Genomic DNA, 19,423 nt, shown 5'->3' on the forward strand with positions numbered 1-19,423 from the left:
GAGTGGCATATTTCGAAAGATACTGACAGGCTCTAGATTTTACCTGAACATATTGAAGCCCACATTTCAAAATAAATGAATAAATGGATATCACACTGGCAAAAGAAACATATAAATATGTGTCAGTGTTTCTGATTTGCATAATCTTTACGGTTTTTCCCCACAAGTCTGAGATGTGACATCTTTTTTAACCTATGGGCAAGAAAGAAGAAATGAATAGTTGAGGTAGATTTGCCTCTTGCCTGAATGGCCGATTGATTCACATTCCACTGGAAGGTCATAGGAATGCCCTGAGTGCCCATTATCTAATGAAGGGCCCTGCTGGATGAAGATGCTTGGCAATTAATTCTAAAGCTAAATGAATGGAAACAGGTGCCACGTTGTCAGTCAGTTTCACGTTGAGATTGTATGATTAACATGACCAGTGCACATGATTGTCTTTAAACAAGATAGAGGCATTCTAGTTCTGATAAACATTTAATGACTAGAAATAAAGCCCATTTTATTCTGCAATAAAATGGGTGCTAGGAGCCGGTCTTCTCTCGGCCCCGCTAGGAGCTGGTCTCCTCCTTGGCCGGGCGAAGCAGCCAATGGGGAGCCGTGCTTTGCACGACTCCCCATTGGCTGCTTGGGCCGGGATGGACACTCGGAGGGGCCAATCAGGAGCCTTCCTCCAAGTGACAACCTTTCAAACACTGACCAATAAAAACTGCTCAGGAAGCTGAAAGAAAAAAAAATCTAATTGTTGATGAACAATATAGTTCCCATTTCAAGCCATTATCAAAAATTATTGCGTAAATGAAAAAAAATTAACTTACATGGTCAGGTGGTGACACCAAAAGAACAAATCCCTTTTCAATCAGGAAAAATCCATGAATCCCTCCAATCAAAGCCAGCATCTTCCAAACGTGTGCTTTGCCTTCATAGACATCTCCAGTCTCTTGTGCCTCATGACTGTGCAATCCAAGAATCTAGAAATAAGGTCGGTTTATTAATTTTTGAATGATTTGTTGTGATATTTGCCTTTGATCTTATTAGCGATGCACAGTCTAAGATCAAAGGAGCAGATTCAACCTCTGGCCCTCACAATGACACATAAAAGGTCCCCCCCCCCGCACGACATCCACTCTGGGTAGATGAAGAAAGGCAGGAGGAGGATTTTTATGATGGCAAACCTTGCGGCCTCATCCCAAAGACAGCCAGAATAATTTCTGACATCAGTGCATTCTTGCTAGAGCTAGCAGTCATTCTAGGGATGGGCTTTAAAAGGTTCCCCTTTGTTACAACCAGCCACCTACCAAGTAGTGTAAGGGTGGGATAGATGTGCGGGCTTACATGTGTGCACCCAGGTATATACTTGCAGTGATATTTAGGGGAAATATGAGGGAAGGCAAGAAACAGGGGCATCGTTAAACTAACTGAATCAATCATCAATCTGTCAATCATACAGTGATGAACGGCAGGTAAACAAAACGCAAAGAAATCCATGTCATGCACAAATAGAGGGAATGCCATAGAGAACAATTTTAAAAGTTCCCAGAGGAAGAAGTTATGATGTGTGGGATGGGATGTGTCCACCAATGGCTAGTTTGGGTAAAAACCACCCATGGATGTGTATGCAGTCTCCCCAAAGAGAAGAGGGACCAGAAGGTATGATAGATCCAAGAGGGAAGGCCTGAGATTGAGTAGGACAGTGATTTGGGAGGATAAAACTTTGCAGTTAAATTTCCTTCTCTTGGATTTAGTGAATAATGGAAGCTGCTTCCACAGGAATGAATTATTTGTAGGGGCCATTTACAACCAGTTGGAACTATCCCCCCTCCCAGCATGATACCTAGTGTGTGGAAAGGCTTTCCCAACAGGATAATGTGCCCTTGGGTCATTTGGCTCAGAAAACAGCAAGGTGGAAATGACAAAGTACCTTTTTCCTCCACACCACAGTCCCAATTTGAATTGGAGCCCAGCAGTACTTCTAGATGGAGTTGCCACTGGGAACTGGACATAGTCATTGATTATCTAGCACTTTGCCTGAATTTATGGTCCCTGCCACAAGTAATTTTCACCAGCAATATCAGTACTGATAGATAGTGCATTTTAAATGTTTAATGTCTGGCTATCTGACAACCAGCTTGTATCTGCAGACCCCATCAGACCAGCTATTTAAATTATAGAGACATTTCCAAGTAAATCACTGCCTTAAAGCCACTGGCAGCCAGAAGTAAGCAGAGCCAAGTCCCAGCGGTTCTGCCAGCACTTAATAGGCCAGCTGGCTCAGAACCTCCAGCAACAGCAAAAATGGTGTTGCTTCACCAAATGCCTCCTCTTGCATGGATGCCAGACTTGAGGAGGAGGAGGACGCAGTGGATGATGCCCATGATTAGTACTGCTGGTCTGATCTGAGCTGAGATGCCCCTTCAGAAGTGGTTTATGATACTAAGGGGCCACTCAGCTTCTCTCGTTCCTAGGTTATTTTAATTTTACAGTCTACCCTGGAAGTCTTATGGACTTTAATGAGCTGGAAACACAACCTGACTAAAATGTTTTCTTAATTGACTGCTATTGACATTTTGCTTGCTCTGTGTATATAAAACATACTGCTAGACTAAAGGTTTTCTCAGAAACTGAAGTGTAGTGAAGTTTCAATGTAAAGAGATGTCTTCCATTTGAACGTGCCAACATGAACCATACCTGTGGAATAAGATGTAGCAGAGCATCTCCGGAGAGGGTTCCTACTGCTAGCCCCACAAAAAGTTGTAAAACAAGAGTGTAGCTTTCTTGACAGGAATTGAATAGAATGAGAGCTGTGCCAAACATTGATCCCACTGTAATAAGTAAGACTGCAGCAGTGCTGTACCCATATTCTGCAAAATAGACAAAAACCCCAAGAGGACTTAAAACCTTGTTTTTTTCTCATGAAATGAACTCAAAAAAGGTTTTTTTAAAGCCAACATACAAGTGAAAGATCTCATTAGATCAGCCTTTCTCAACTTTTTTACCATTGAGAAACCACAGAAGTCCCATGGATTACCAAAGCATTGATGACCAAGTATTTCTGGAAGATAATTAGGCAAGATTGTCATTCTGTAGCAGACAAAGCAATGAAAATAAATAAGCAAAGATTAGTCGGTAAACCTAGGTCAGATAACATAAAGGCAAAGCTCAGTTGAGAAAAGAGATACTAGTTAATCAGAAGGATATATCAGCCTTGCCTAGTGTAAGACAATATGTAACACATATGGAGACAGATTTAAACATTACCATTCTAAACCAGATATTATTCATTGTTGTACTGATTTCAAATGATACACGAATGGGGATTTCATGCAGCAAATTTCCTTCCATTAATGAGCCGTCTCTGAAGCACTATGGCCATTTGAAACAATGCCACCCCCACCCACCCTTTTCTACTGCAGGATTTTCCTTGTGTTTTTAAAGCATTTGAAGCTGAGCATTATAGCACTAAACTAATATAGCACCCAACTCCCTATAGCATGTATCTCTGTAATCTTTGGTTTTGGATGTGCATGTGATGCACATTTATTGTATATTGTATAGCATGTATTTCTGTAACCTTCAGTTTTGAGAGAGCATGTCATGCACATCCAATGGGTATTGTATACATCTCAGATGCTGGTTATGGTCTATAATCCCATAATCTTTCTGTAAAGATAACTCATATCTCCCTCTGCCCCCAGTCCTGGAACACGTCAACATAAAATGGGGAAGAACATTATATATGTGGATAACTGTTATGAGGGAGGAGATTAGAAGTTCCCCTATCAGTCCTGAAACTAAGATTTGGAATCTATTTATGAGGTGGCTTTCTCCATATTATTTATTTATTTAGAACAGCTTTAGCATGCCTCTCTCTATGCAGATTCAAGGCAGCTTACAGTTAAGTAACTGAAATAATGGAATCCTGCCCGGAATAGCTAAAGGGGTTCCAGTTAACTGATAAGAGCCAAGGTGACTAGTTCCTGTAACCTAATCCATATCCCAAAGGCAAGAAGCTGATAAAGTCTTTAATACAAATGCAGTTGCTTATGTTTTTTTCCATGGAGAAGTAAATAACTCACTCCAGCAATAAATATATGGCATCTGATGACTGGAACATCCTGTCTCGTACGGACCATTTGTGAACAAGGTGGTTAAATAAATGGTGGCTGGCCAACTTCAAAAGTTACTGAAGAAAGCCATTTTTAGATTCATTCCAATTAGATTTCATACTTGGTTACAGGACTAAAACAGCCTTGGAGCCCTGGTAGATGATATATGCCAGGAGATGAAACAATGTTAAATCTCCTGGACTTCTTTTGATACCATTGATCACATACCTTAAAAACCGCTTTCTCCCACACAAGCCTACTCATTTATTTGGGTCATCCTGGAAGGCCTTGCTTTGGCCTTGCTTTGGTTGCACCTGCCAGCTGAAGTCAAATGAGTGATCTCCATTTCCTCTCATTGACAGTTAGTAAAATAATAATAACAAAAATCCAACTAATTTCCCCACTGACAAAAAAAAGAAAAATGCTTTATCTTTGACCATAGGAAAAAAAGAAAACTATCGCGGGATATCACAGGACTTGCATGGACCGAAGCTGTGTGGAAAGGGAGGAGGATGTGTGCGCAAGGAGAATGGAGCAAGACTGAGGGAGGAGGGGACTGGCTCATGAAAAATCATTTCCCCCATCTTTAAGACAATTATGAGTGTTTCAGGGCTTTAAAATAGTACTTAGCTTGGTCATGCAACTTACTTTCTAAAGGTGTTGGTGGAGGTTTTGTTTGTTTGGGCTCCACAGACTCACAAGAACAACTTAATAACTGCTGAATTATTGCCGGACTTATTTGCTTGAAGTGTTCCTTAGAAATTGATTGATGACTGTCATGGAAAAATATTTTCACAAGCTCCTTTGCAGGTAGACAAGCCTGAGTGAGATTCAAGAAATGATTACTAAATGCAGCTTAAAACACCAATAGTAGATATAATTATCAATATATCTAATTCTAAATATGGCCTGATCTATGGATTCTTCTTCTTCTTCTCCTCCTCCTCCTCCTCCTCCTCCTCATCATCATCATCATCATCATTTATTAAGCTTATATCCCACTGCTTTCCAAGGACTCACAGCAGCTTATAAACATAAAATCCCCACAAAAGTCCCCATATAAACCCATTGTACACCAGACCCTGAGAACCCCTACAGACCACAAAGATTGGCAGCTAAAAAATTCCCTCTCCCCCGAGCAATCAACAATCAAGAGAGAGATTTCAATAAACCTGACAGATTTGCAGAAAAATTCAAAATCTAATCATAGAATCATAGAATCATAGAGTTGGAAGGGGCCATACAGGCCATCAAGTCCAACCCCCTGCTCAACACAGGATCAGCCCAAAGCATCCTAAAGCATCCCAAAAAAGTGTGTATCCAACCTTTGCTTGAAGACTGCCAGTGAGGTGGAGCTCACCACCTGCTTAGGCAGCCTATTCCACCGCTGAACTACTCTGACTGAACTACTCTAATCAAACTATATGAACATCATAGTACTAGAAAAGAACACTTGGGAGTGTCCTTACATGGCAGATTTTTCAAGAAAAAGGCATAATTGTTTTACAATGGGAAATATTAAATAAAGCAGTCTTGAGCTTCTTGAGTTATATGTGAAGTATCCCTGCAGGACACAGTAATTTATATTTATGATTGCAACCTGCCACAAGCCATGCTATGGGAGTGGTAGGATATGAATGGATGGATGGATGGATGGATAGATGGACGAATGGATGGGAATGGATGGATGGATGGATGAATGGAATGATTTCAACAAAGGAAATTCCTCCCTAATTTCCTTTGAGCCCAGAAACTGGGTTGTGCCTCAAAAGCATCATGAGTCCTTGCCATTGCAAATAGCAAGGCCGCCTTGATTTTTCTGCATATTTGGAAGCAGCTACTATTTGAAATCCAGTTTTTAAATTATAGAGAATATTTTGTTTTTATTATGGGACACTCAGTCTATAACAAATATATTTTCCCAAAGATCAGTGACCTATTCATGTGGCATTTTATCTGAGGCAATTAAATTTGGTATCTCAATTTAACTAACGGCAGCAAAACCCAGAGCTGTCTGTTGCTAATGAAAATCAATGGCTTTCTTGTGAATGTGTGAAAAACAGAAGGTGAATTTTAGTGACAACATAAAAATGTAACCCTCTGAGCAGTGACCTTCTCAAGGGAATATCGATGTATTTAATAAGACAATAGAATCCAAAAGGAAGGAAGACTATAAAATGTGTGCCTTTCTCCAAAACTGCTTTCTTCTTTTATAACCCAAAATCCGAACCTCTTTTAACCTCTCATCTTTTAAAAAAGAATAGCCACGTTAGTCCTAAAAATTATTTAATTGGGTAAATTGCTTGTGAAACAAAGGTCCTGGTTTTGTGGATTAAGCTGTGAGACTCATTTACGCCAATGCGGTTCTAAGAAGTGATGGGACTGCAAGATGGGTCAGCACATTTTTCCATTCCACTTTTCCTTTATGCAGATGCTACCAGAGCAGTAAGGGATAACCCTCAATGAAGTGGCAATCATAATGCTCGTATAATATGGAAACAGAGCCAAATCAGCTCAGTTTCAAGCACTGGTTCACTACACTATTTAGATCAGGGGTAGTCAAACTGCGGCCCTCTGGTCCATGGACTACAATTCCCAGGAGCCCCCTGCCAGCGAACACTGGCAGGGGGCTCCTGGGAATTGTAGTCCATGGACATCTGGAGGGCCGCAGTTTGACTACCCCTGATTTAGATGGTTTATATACCAAGGTCTGCTGCTTTTAAGTAATCTAAGATGAAGCAAACATTTGTGTGAAGGGAGGTGTTTTCTTGAAGCAGCCGTGACCCTGAACATGAAGTTCAAAGCTTTTTGAAAAACATATTAGAACAAGCAATAATGCTCTGACTGGGTTCTAGTTACCTTAAGGAGGTTTTTTGGAGAGGCAAGCAGAAATGTTCTAAATAAAAAAATTGCTGTTGTTGTTAGGCGCGAAGTTGTGTCTGACCCATCGCGACCCCATGGACAATGATCCTCCAATAAAGAAATACATATGATTAAAAACCATCTCCCCAAGCAGAGTTCTTCTGGCTGGCATTTATTTGAATTTTTGCATGGATTCTGTCACTGAAGAATAACGGTAAACTCAATATGTTTATAAAACGTTTTTATCACCTTCCTTTCATGAAATTAATCCCCGTCCTGTTTTTGCCAACCCAATGTCCCTTTTTCTTTGTATCAAGGAAATATGGTCAGCCTAGGATTTGAGCATAGGAAGAGCAAGTGAGCCAGTCCATTGAGTAGAAAGGAAAAGATGGATAAGAGGAGCAGTAGAAGTAGATGGTGGGAAGGTAATAAAAATGGAAGGCAGGAAGCCTTAGGAAGAAGTGGTGCCCAGGAAAGGATAGGCCATGAGCTCTCTTGCAGACCACAGCTCATCAGTAATGTTGCCCTTCCCACAGGTGCTTGCTTACCTGCTCCCATTTAACAGTATTTTCATTGCCATCTTGATAACTGGTCATAATTATCCCATTGTTTGGTTTTGTTACAACTGGAGTATTTTGATGTTCTGCATCTGCTATTGTCCTCCTGGGATATGTGTGTCCATTTGAGCTGCAGTTCTTTCCCGCCTTTAGCATGCTCAGAAGCTGGTCTATTGCTAAGAGAATTCATTAGGGAAAAAATGGGATTGCCTATTAAACTAAAATAAAAGGATTCAAATATTTTGTTTCTATAAAGTGATAATTGTGGTGCACTGTGTGTGCACACTTTGAAAGCTCACACCTTGAAGAAATCTTTGTTGGTCTTTAAGATGCCATTGGATTCAAATTTAGTTGTACTACTTCCGACCAACACGGCTACCCACTTGCATCTACTGTAGATTCTGTGTTTGATAAATTAACTGTATTTATGTTATTTTACTCATTGATGTTACTAATATTTCTATCCTGTTTCTTCTCATTCTTGTTCAGTGCAGTTTTCAGTCATAGAAATGCCTGCAGCCATATTGTAAAATCACAAATAAATAAAACCCCAAAGTCAGCTTCTTAAACAGTGGCATAAATCTTTAAAACATCTTTTAAAAACTGCTGCTGGTGTTCTTAAAAGCACAGTAGTGAAATTCCAAAATCAGCCCATAAAACCTGTATCGTACACCAAAACTGAAAACCAATAAAAATCCTTTTCGATGGAACACCGTACAGATTAACAACACCATGAATTTACAAAGCAAATAAACAAACTTCCTCTGGGAAGTTCACAAATTGTGTGACAAGAGGAAGATGATGGAGATTCCACATCTGAGGTCTAGCAACAGAAAAGGCTGGCTCCTTCATGGCCTCTGCCCCAGGGGAACACAAAGTAGGACTTCAGATGATGATCTCAGATTCAGGGCTGGCTCATATGGGAGCAGGCAGTTAGTGCTTCCAATACTCTAATCCCAAAACACTCAACATAAGAAACAGTAGTGTGCTTACATTGTCATGGATCCATCATTAGGGAAACTAACTAGGTTTGGCTGAGAGCCTGATTGACTAACCAAGGGTCACCCAGTGAGCTTCATTTCTGAGTGGTGATTTGACCCCTTGGTCTTCTCTGTTTTAGTACATTTCTCTAACCACCATACCACATTGGTTGTTCAGTAAGGAGAACATGTTTGTGGTACATCTGTTTCAAACGTAGACGTTCTTATATGTTATTGGAAAATGTTCTCTAGTTGAAACTACAGGAAAATACCAAATAACACCTGTCCTTTCATATGAATTCTATATACTCTGAAATCTTGGTGGAACAAGAAACAGGATAGTAGTGAACTGAATGGCTAGATGATGTCTAAATACAAACCTGGTATCGCTTGTAAGCCTGATCCTAAAGAAGAGGCACTTTACTTAGCTAATAGGAGCTAATTTAGTTTCTGAAACAAACCAAGATTCTCCCAAGCAAATTAAGCCACCTACATTCCATATGCAACATCATTTATTATACTGGCCCTGAAAAGTTGAAAGGAGGGAAGCACAATTTGTCATCCAGTTCTCTTTGAGTGGAGGCCAGCTCAACAAATATTTCACATCAAGGAGATAACTGCAGATCCTAAAGCAATGGTTCTGAAGTGTAAGCTTCCTGTCAACATATTGTCCATCCCCCAGCTTTAGCTATGACCAACTTCATGCAAACTACAGGAAGCGTGGAGAGTTCTTGCAACCATATCTATATATCACGGATTAGTCATCCTTGAACGTCTTAACGTTCAAATCTGAGTTCTGCCCATCTGTTTAGTTTCTTTTCATACTACTGCAAAACATTCTTGTTTGGATGATCCATATCTGCACATATTTACAGTGCAATTTGCATAAGCAGCAACTGTGGCATGGATGCAATTTCAAGTGATCTGTGTGCTGCTTGGATGCAGTCGGGAAATTGTCAAAAGTATTATATAAAAATAAAGAACCATCATAACGTCACGCTTCTCTATATATCCCAGTCCACTCATAGAGCTATCAGTCACCATGGCTTGCTCATTTCCTGCACTCTCTCAAAAGCAGTTGTTCATGTTGCAGTGGCTGCGGAAGCCTCTGTGGCTATGGAGCTCCTCAACTGATCATACAAGTCCAGTTTTTTAGAATGATTTGTTTGAGTGGGTGGGTGAACCAGCTTGGTGTAGTGGTTAGGAGGGCGGACTTCTAATCTGATGAGCCGAGTTTGATTCCGAGCTGGGTGGCCTTGGGCTCACCACAGCACTGAGAAAGCTGTTCTGAGCGAGCAGTAATATCAGGGCTCTCTCAGCCTCACCTCCCTCACAGGGTGGGAAGAGGAAAGGGAAGGCGAATGTAAGCCACTTTGAGACTCCTTCGGGTAGAGAAAAGCAGCATATAAGGACCAACTCTTCTTCTTCTTCAGTAATATCAGGGCTCTCTCAGCTTCACCTACCTCACAGGGTGTCTGTTGTGGGAAGAGGAAAGGAAAAGCAACTGTAAGCCACTTTCAAACTCCTTCAGGTAGAGAAAAGCAACATATAAGAACCAACTCTTCTTCTTCTTAATCATTGCTGTTGTTGTTGTTGTTAGGTGTGACCCCATGGACAATGATCCTCCAGGATCCTTCCATTCCCCGGAGTCCATTCTTAATCATAAGACAGTCCAAGGCTTCCTTTAAAAACCCTCGCTCAACAGTTATGAAGGCATCCCATCTCCAAAAGACGGTCCTAAGAGTTAAAAAGTATACTGTGTTTCGGAATGTCACTGTGTTCTCTCTCTCCTTCTGTACTTTTCTACTGTACTGCCTTATTTTCCATTCTTCAGGTTTTATTCCCCTTTCTCTACTCAGGTCATAAGAACTACCTTTTCCCACCTCTGAAAGGCAGATTTTGCACTTCAAGTCACTAACAGAGATGGTAGATTGAGATTTGTAAGCCACTCTACCTGTGACATGGAGTTCAGTAGTGCTGTTTAGAGAACTGAAAATATAGCTCATGAAGAATTCTGGCGATGGTAAACGTAATTTACCCAGGCAGGCTCCTTGCAGAACAGAGGTAAGAATGGCAGCAGCCAGGCGGGGCAGTGTGTTTGCATCCGCTCCACTGTTGGTTAGCATACCAGCTTCATTCCCTAGAACATGTACCTGAACACACTGAAAAGGGAAGAAAAGGTGTTAACGCTTACATAATAAAAGTGTACTATAAATAATTGGATGGGATGGATGGATCAAGATGTTTTCATACAGGAGGCTAAATGCAAAAAGTGCCTTGTCTAGAAGTTCAGAGCTGCAGAATTCTGGAGTTCTTCATTTAATTAATTAATTTATTTATTTAGATTTCTATACCACCCATTTCTTTGCAGCTCTGGGCGGTTTTTAGTGTTTGAGCAGTACAACTCTGAGGGTAAACATCCGATGAGGGGAGCTCTGACTTTCTAAAGCTTATGTCCTGGGAGTGTTAATGTTCTTTAAGCTGAAATGTAAAGTTATTTATCCATTAAACATCATGTAATTAAAACCATCAGTTAGTTCAGCTCAAATAGCTTTCAGAGCACATAATTCTCCTGTGTAGCATGGAAGGCCTACAGAATCGGTATCACTGTCTTCCAGGGGGAATCAGATACCAAGTTTATGGGCAATAGGTAAAGGAAGCTCCTGTGGGCCCTAGGCTCATTTCCAAGAAAGAGGATTTCCCTTCAAGAGGATACTATTTTTAGATATGAAAGCTTCATTAGATGGATATGGATGTAGGAGATTCTTTAGATTATTAAGATCTAGTCCATTATATGATTAAAAGATAAACACTGGCATGTTGAGCCCAGGAACAAACTGGAAGCTGATGCAATTAACCTAGAACCAACTAGTTTTGTTCTTTACAGTGGTGCCAATATGAATGCTCCAATTAAGAAATTGGCTAATTAGAAGCTGAGCCCGAGGCTCTCCAAATTCATAATAATTAGCTTGGCCTTAGCACACTTTAACTTCTCTTCCATTTGAAGAACTTATGTTTAAAGAGGAATGCATCTGAATGGTTTATTCATATGGATATTACCAAATCTTTATCCAAGGCATAAAAAGAGTTGTTGTTTTCTCTGTGGAGAAAATAAGAGCTTCCTTCAAAAGTTTTATATTGTTGATGGTTCATTTCCAGCAGAAGACTGTCATTACTTTTAGAACAATAGATGACAATGAAATATAGATTACTTCTTGGCAGTTTTCGTCATCTGTTTCAATTAGCCCACAGGGGATTAAGATGAGAAATCATTTATGGTGTAATCCAAAATTTGATGCATTTGTTACCTGATCCTTTTCTTCCTTGGGTTCTCCATCTCTTTATGTTCTTTTGAACTTAACTATAGTACTCTTTCAGATCTCTTTATGAAGTTAATTTCATTTTCTTACAGTCAGCAGACATACGACTGCTTATCAACCACATTACAGTTAACATGTGTGATGTGGCTTCCTATGTTATTTCCAACACTTTATATTGAATTATCATCACATCTTTTAAAACCACCAAGTCAAAAATGCATCAGGAATTGGTCTGTCATGTAGAAGAGGTAATATTAATACAAAGCAATGATTAGAATCCTGTCATCCTTATCTAAGCAGATAGCTTTGCATCATTAGTATATGTAATAATTTACTTTTACCTGATTTGCAGAGATTTTAAAATGTTTTCTTACTGCATCTAGCGCATCTTCAGTTTCGTTCCTTGAAAAATAGGAGGAATCCTCATTGCTTCTTAAACTGAGCATACTGTTAAGATAAAATGTATAATTCCAGTTGCTTAGACTGAGATTTGATGAGCAGGTGTCTTGGTGATGAGTAATATAATACAGAAGAATGAGGGAAATTTTCTGGAACACTTCTTCACTAAGATGGTATTCTAAGCCTCCACCAGCAATTAATACGAAATTATCTGATTCAAGGCACTATAAACAAGAAAAAACAACAACCCTGCAATTAATTTCATGTGGGGTCTTGCATAAAGCTTCTGTGAACACCAGATGGTCAAAACGGGACTGGTTTAGTTATTCGATCTAACCATAATTCTACTTAGACATCAAGCACAAATGTGAAAAAGCCCATTCTGTGTATGTTCATATTGGGCTTTCTTTTTCATTATTATTTGCATGGACGAAGGCTAAGCAGTGCAAAAAGTTGGTTCAAGGTGTGAACTTTTATAACATTCAGCATAAAGCATGCTGAGGCCCTAAGTTACAACTAGTTTAAACAGCACCATAATATAACCAAAAATGGTAATTTAGTCATTTTGAATGTTAACAAATGGTATTTAAAGGCTTCTCCTAATTAATATACGATCCTAAGCACTAACTTATTTAGCATGTGCATAAATCCAATCCAGCTGGAACACCCAATGGGTCCAATTTACTCACTCCTTATAGGAGGCAGAAGAGAGAAGCTTTTGTCATGTCAGGCACACAACGAAACACCAGGCTACACACCCAATTTGTTTCCTGACCAGTTTTCTAGTGCTCTCCAGGCATGGTAAATATTTCCGTCACCCGTGTGGTTTGTGGATCCAAACCTTACTGTAATGGCAGTGGTAGAAGCCATGAGGCCCCTCAGTCTTCTTTTCTCTGAAACATTTGCCAGTTTGGATTTGATGTTTGTGGGAAATAGCTAATTAAACTGAGATTACCACATTTTGACCCCTGCAACATAGATGGAGCTTAGGGAAGCTGCAGAGAAATTTTGGATTCTGCTCATCCCTAGCAGCATGAAAACAATGTCAACTCCCTAGATTTCTTATACAGTGTCCATTTAAAATCTACAATTGCCTGTTTGTTCAATTTTTTTAAAAAAATCTGAAATTATACAAACTAATAAAATGTAGTTGTCTTTTGAAGGACACGGTACCTTCTGAAAGCACTTTACATGATATATGAATCAATGAGAGATGAAAAAAACAGAGATTCATTTTTGTTGAACTGTGTGAAACACATGAAAAGACAATTTGTTATTATGATCTCGGTCCTATTTTCTCTTACTACTTGGAGTACTGACCAGACTACAGTCTTCTTGAAACCCATGAACCTTTTGTGGACACATAGTTCTTTCAAAGAGCATCCTGATAATTTCTCTCGATTGGTTCTGGTGTTGTTCTGTGAAGTCATCAGCTGAAAGGATACGTAAAACATCTACCAAATAGCTTTGGCGGGAAGCATCATTGTTTTTCTCAATCTGTTCTTCCTCAGGTTGTGTTCCTGCAGTGTTTGGGCCAAATATAAAAGTCAGGGATGCCATCCAAAGAACTGGATGCTTAGTCAGAAAACACATTTCCTCTTCTTCCTGCAGGCTGTGGCTGTGTTGGGTGTTGAATCCTGGTATGCAGCTCGCAGCTTAAAACTTGAAACCTGAGAAATTTATATAATAAAGGGTGGGGGGGAAACCCCTTAATTAGAGTGGCTGCAATATGTTTGCAAGGTTTTATTAATTGGTTGCCTAAGCTGATTTGTGGTGACAAGCTGTTTCCGAACAATGGGGGTCTGTAGGGAGTTTACAGCAAGATCACAGCAGGAAGCTAAGTTGATTGTGGCTGTAACAGTTGTGTAAAATTATACATAAAAGATTGCTGGAGATTAATCATTCTTTTCCCTACCCCCCAATACAAAATACTTCAAGCAAACTGCTCTTTTCTCATTAACAAATTGGTAATGATAGGCTTCTGTGATAAATTTAAGTAAAAGTTACTAGTTTCTCTTTCATTGCGTAATATAAGGACTGGAGAAATCCAACAACGACTTTGTATTAATAACAGTACTTAGCAAACATACATACCAGGCTTCATTCTTCTGTACCACTAATGCCTCCATCCATAATCAAGGAAAGTAAGACCTGACCATTTTAGGTTTAATATGATAACTTCCATAAGTCTCTATAAAGGGATGATCATCTGGTTATACCTATTATGGGTGTTTGCTAGGGGCAATGAAGACACGGCTTACAAGAACTGGCACTCACTGAACTACGTATGTGTCTCACAAATGCTCCCCTACAATCTTGGCATGACATGAGCAAGAGAGAGTAGAAATTATTCTCTCTCTGCACACAAGGCATTCTAGTCCCCACAGAACAATTTTAAATCGATGGATTCAGTATGTCAGGTGAGATTTCCTGCATCAGAAATTGCAAGCAACTTATTTTCATTGAGGCAACCCCATGCAGGGCCCAAAACTTCTGAAAGCTGTTCCGTACATGGATTGTTCCAGGCATGTGGGGAGAATTTCTAAGCCAGCCTCAGGAGCCATGAAGAATACAGTTAGTTAATTTACAAGTGGAAGAGCCACAAGGACATGCGGGGTCATATCATTTTCTCTTCCCCTATAATTTCCCCAGTCCCGGGTTGTGTGGATTAACCCTAAGAGTGCATGTCTGTTCTACTCCTCTCTTTCCCACCCAACATCTGGCCTACCTTTATCCTTCCCCTCTGTCTTCAGCTTCCATCCCCAAGCAAATTCTATCCAATGGCCCAGTTCTGCACTACCAGCCACTAAGTCAGGCTCAGTTGAATGGTGAAGCCCACCAGGTACTCCTAGTTTTACAGTAGGGAACCATCAATGACTTGTATGTTGCACCTCAGTTTCTCCTAAGAAAAATGCCATGAACACAGAAGCTAAAACAAGGAACAGCAATTTAGACACCATGCTCCAATTCTAGTTTGTTGATGGCTGAATATAGTCCAACAAACCGGGGCTTGAAGATTATTATCAAATATGGATTTCAAACTAGATTCGTAAGTAGTTTGTTAACCACCGTTTGTTAAATAATGCTGTCAAAAGGGTCAAACGGTAGACAAGATGAGCCAAAAAGCAGAAAGTTGGATTACTACATAATCAGACTTTTTTTTTTTACTTACAACTGATAAATTAACACAAGTGTGATGCACACACCGGTTTTAACTAACCAGAATGTATCAAGATATTCAAATGTTTCCCTAAACACTCTGACTGAAAATTGCTCCAAGACTAATAAGCGCTGTATTGGAGTGGGGTGCGGGGAGATGATGTCACCTTTCCAACCCAACAGGGCTCCCAAGGCAACAAACATACAAAACCTTAAAATATTTGAAAAATAAATTTTAAAATGGAAGAAGACAACTTAGTTTTTAAACCCCGCTTTTCACCACCTGCAGGAGTCTCAGAGTGGCTTACAATAAGCTTCCCTTCCTCTCCCCACAATACACATCATGTGAGGTAGGTGAGACTGAAGACTATTATGCATGGGCTGAAATGCCCAAGATGGTGGCAACAGGGCCTTGGGGGAAATTCCCGATTATGCTTGGCATCACCGCCATCTTAGGCGCCAGCGAGCCCTGGCCTTACTCAGACCCTCAGAAGGCCTGCATTAAGGAAACATGGATTCTTCTGTGTTTCCGGGTCTGCTGCGGGTGCAGGCGAGGGCTAGGTCGGGCTAGCTCAGTGCATTATCGGAAGAGCCGGGCCTTTGGGCGTTTGGGCCTGGCTCCTCCCCCGACCTACAGCATCCCTGCAGGGATGCATCTTGCCCCTGCCAGCTCTGCAGCTCCATGGAGCTGACAGGGGTGTCCCCTCCCACCTCCACCATAGTGGGAGAGCAGCTTGCTTCTCCCCACCATCATGCAGTGGGGCCCTCCAAAAAAGTCCCCTGCTGCTCTGCAGCATGGTGGAACAACACTTCCCCAACCGCCATGGGGAAGCACAAATCCGGGGCAGGTGAGGTGCAATGGGCCAAATGCTCAAGAAAAGCTGGGGTAACCTGTCTTGGTTCAAACACGAGGAGTCAGCATGGAGCCTCCTGTGTGGTAAAGGTTTTGCTTTAAATTAAACATATGCCATTTTATGTCATTGATATGTCCAGCTACCTATCAAAATCAACCCATTTATTAGCTCAGGTTGGACCATTAATTCATGGCACCTTTGGATCAGAACTTACCTTTGAGTGCAAGTTTAACAGTGCCGGTGTGTCAGATAACTATGACAACTGTTCCAAGATTCCATCAGGTTGATATAAAGAAAATAGTACACCAACTCAGTCCAGATGTATTTTTCAGATACTATTCCAATATTTGGCCACACCCTTCATCCTAATGTAGCACCATTGCATTATCAAACATACAGTTTTGCTTTTCATGTAGATGTTAAAAGCTAATTTTAGCTAACCAGTTCAGGGATATGTGCATACATCACTCTGTTGACAACAGTGTATATTTAGCATTTCTGGCCAGTGCGCACAGCATCGGATATGGTAAAGTAATACAGTTTTGTTTGCTAAATAAAGTTGTGCTGCACAGTAGAAGCAGAAGTCGCTAATAGCCACAGTGCGTGGCAGACAGAATGTTAACCTTGCGTGGATGTTAAGAAAGACTGCAACAGTTAAAAAGAATATTATCTTTAGGATAGGATGAAATAAATGAGCACAGAAAAGCAACATTAGCAGGAAATCCCCGTAGGGAATTGTCTCCTCTTACCTTCGGTCAAGAGGGGAAAGGGAGGATTGTATTTCTTTGGCTTTGTGGCCTTTTGAATCCTGCACAGCATTTAGCTGCCGGGAAGTCCCATGTTTTTTAACATTCCTTGATGGTGCTCTGGAAGCTGTGTAGAGGATTAGTTTATTTCTGCCTTGAAAAGTTTTTCGTTACTATGGAGACACCTACTCTTAAAGTAACAATGGAGGTGGATAGACATTTTGTACAAGTTCTTCGTGGCATGTTTCAGGAACCACATTATAAAATAAGGGTAGATAAGCATTTGTAAATATATTTGTCACGCAAATGACTTTAAATTAAGATCCATCCACCAAACCGCTGAATTCCTAATACAGTTGCCTAGCCTTTCTTTTTCTGCACTCTGTTGTGAAGGATTTAGCTCCAAAAACACTTGTATTTTCACTTGCTCTAACATACAGAACAAGAATGATAACAGGATTTAAAATGTTTTTGCTTTCATCTGCAGGACTTGATTTCCCCCCCCCCCCCTTAAAAGGACAGAAAGAATCTCCGGACTGTGGAAGAAAAGAAGGAAAACCATGTAAACTAACCCAGACAAACGTATCTTATTTTGTACTATCGTGCTTGAATGCATGGTTTGTAAAGGCAGTCAGGGCAAGTTCTCATAAAGTAATTTCCTAATTACAAATATATTATTGCCAGGGAAATTGTACCTGCCAACAATTTGGGAATCTATTCAAATACTGACAGATTTCTAAACATTTTTTTCAGCTCCGGTACATGTAAATGTGTACCTAAAAAATTGGGTTTCTGTTCTTGTGTTCCAGTGCTGCAAAATATGTGGGATGCTCAACTCACAAGAAGATGGTGCATGCATATGAAAAGGATCACGTGTAGCATTCCTTCTCAGTACATGGGACAGGAGTGCCAAACTGTAGTACTTGAAATAGACTAGTGCCTTTTGATCTAAGTTCCTATACACTCTACATGATACTCTACTACACGTTTCCAGCTAGACATTCTTCAGAGTAGGTCATAGAGCACTGTTAATGTACTATAAATGGAAAGAAAGGCTCATTGGATATATGAAAAGTGGACAAATGAGAACAGGATGCAATACAGTAAGGATATATGCAAAGCTCTATATCTGGGTCACAAAAATGAGAAGCATGCTTACTGGATGGGAGAAACGCTTCTGGGTAGCAGTGTGTGTAAATGTGATCTTGGGGTACTTGTGGACTGTGATGCAGTGGTAAAGAAAGCAAATGCAATCTTGGGCTGTATCAATAGAGGCTTCACATCAAAATCACAGTATGTCATAGTCCCACTGTATACTGCATTGGTCAGACCCCACCTTGAGTACTGTGTGCAGTTCTGGAAGCCTCACTTCAAAACAGATGTGGACAAAATTGAGAGGGTGCAAAGGATAGCAGCGTGGATGATCCAGGGCCTGGGGACCAAACCCTGTAAGGAAATGCTAAGAGACTTAGAAACGATCAGCCTGGAGAAGAGAAGGTTAAAAGGGGACATGATTGCTCTCTTTGTTTGAAGAGGGCAGGGAAAGAAGAGGGCAGGGAATTTGAAAGATTGTCGCGTGGAAAAGGGCAGGGAATGGTTCCTGTTGGCAGCAGAGGACAGGACCTGTCATAATGGCTTTAAACTACATGAGGAATGGTACCAGCAAGATATCACGGTAAAAAAATTCAGTCAGAGTAGTTCAGCAGTGGAATCGTCAGTCTAAGGAGGTGGTGAGTCCCTCCTCACTGGTGGTCTTCAAGCAGCAGCTGGACAGATACTTATCATGGATGCTTTAGGGTGATCCTGCACTGAGCAATGTGTTGGACTAGAACTAGATGGCCTGTATGTCCCCTTCCAACTCTATGATTCTATGAAGGAGTTCATTAGCATTTTAACCGAGGCCACCTTCAACCATCCCATTCACCTATTGGTGAAACAAAGTCATGTTGCTAGTCATTAAGGGCCTTGAATTGCTTTCCTACGCCACTTCCTTTTTTTGTAATTTGAATCACTTTAGCAATATGGAAATATTAACAAGTTTTCTAGATCTTTGTCCTTGGATAATAGCAGAAAGCCTTCTCTGTGTGCCACCAACTCAGCAAAGAGCTTAATTTTATTTACACAGTAGCGTGGGAGATATTTTAATGACACCCCCTTGGAAATGTGAAGCTTTCTGATCAAGAACAGCAATTGCTGTGCAGCTCCCATTACCGAACTGGTGAATAAGTTATTTTGACAACCTTAGCAAATGAGCTTTGAGCCTTCTTACTAAGCACGGCAATTATAAGGAACAAAGAAAGGGCCCTGCATCTTTCACATTTCCCCTATGCTATCAGTGTGTTGCACGCACATCTCCTGTAATTAGATCAGTGGAGGCGTATTCTGCAGGAAAGGATTTTATGTGATGCACAAAATAAAGTGGTGGTGGAGTACACCAGCC

At 40.6% G+C, this 19,423-nt stretch overlaps 1 protein-coding gene across 9 annotated transcripts in view; it reads right to left on the reverse strand.

The window, feature by feature from the left end:
• The window catches only part of SLC39A12 (solute carrier family 39 member 12), a 28,196-nt gene extending 11,069 nt beyond the window's left edge, over positions 1-17,127 (reverse strand). The window contains exons 1-8 of one of the 9 annotated variants that reach the window (XM_077303970.1): positions 16,987-17,127; positions 13,545-13,744; positions 12,167-12,448; positions 10,460-10,667; positions 7,517-7,701; positions 4,755-4,926; positions 2,689-2,861; positions 819-971 (exon numbers count right to left, since the gene is read on the reverse strand). In XM_077303970.1, the coding sequence (XP_077160085.1) occupies positions 819-971; positions 2,689-2,861; positions 4,755-4,926; positions 7,517-7,701; positions 10,460-10,667; positions 12,167-12,448; positions 13,545-13,744; positions 16,987-17,056 (1,443 nt within the window). In that variant the 5' untranslated portion in view covers positions 17,057-17,127. Of the gene's footprint in view, positions 1-818; positions 972-2,688; positions 2,862-4,754; positions 4,927-7,516; positions 7,702-7,826; positions 7,924-10,459; positions 10,668-12,166; positions 12,449-13,544; positions 13,895-16,986 lie in introns of those variants that run through there. The other 8 variants (XM_077303971.1, XM_077303972.1, XM_077303969.1 and 5 more) reach the window with 8 other exon arrangements.
• Positions 17,128-19,423: the final 2,296 nt, after the last annotated feature.

This window comes from Paroedura picta, chromosome 11 (assembly GCF_049243985.1).
Source record: "Paroedura picta isolate Pp20150507F chromosome 11, Ppicta_v3.0, whole genome shotgun sequence".
In the NCBI taxonomy this organism is placed as follows: domain Eukaryota; kingdom Metazoa; phylum Chordata; class Lepidosauria; order Squamata; family Gekkonidae; genus Paroedura; species Paroedura picta.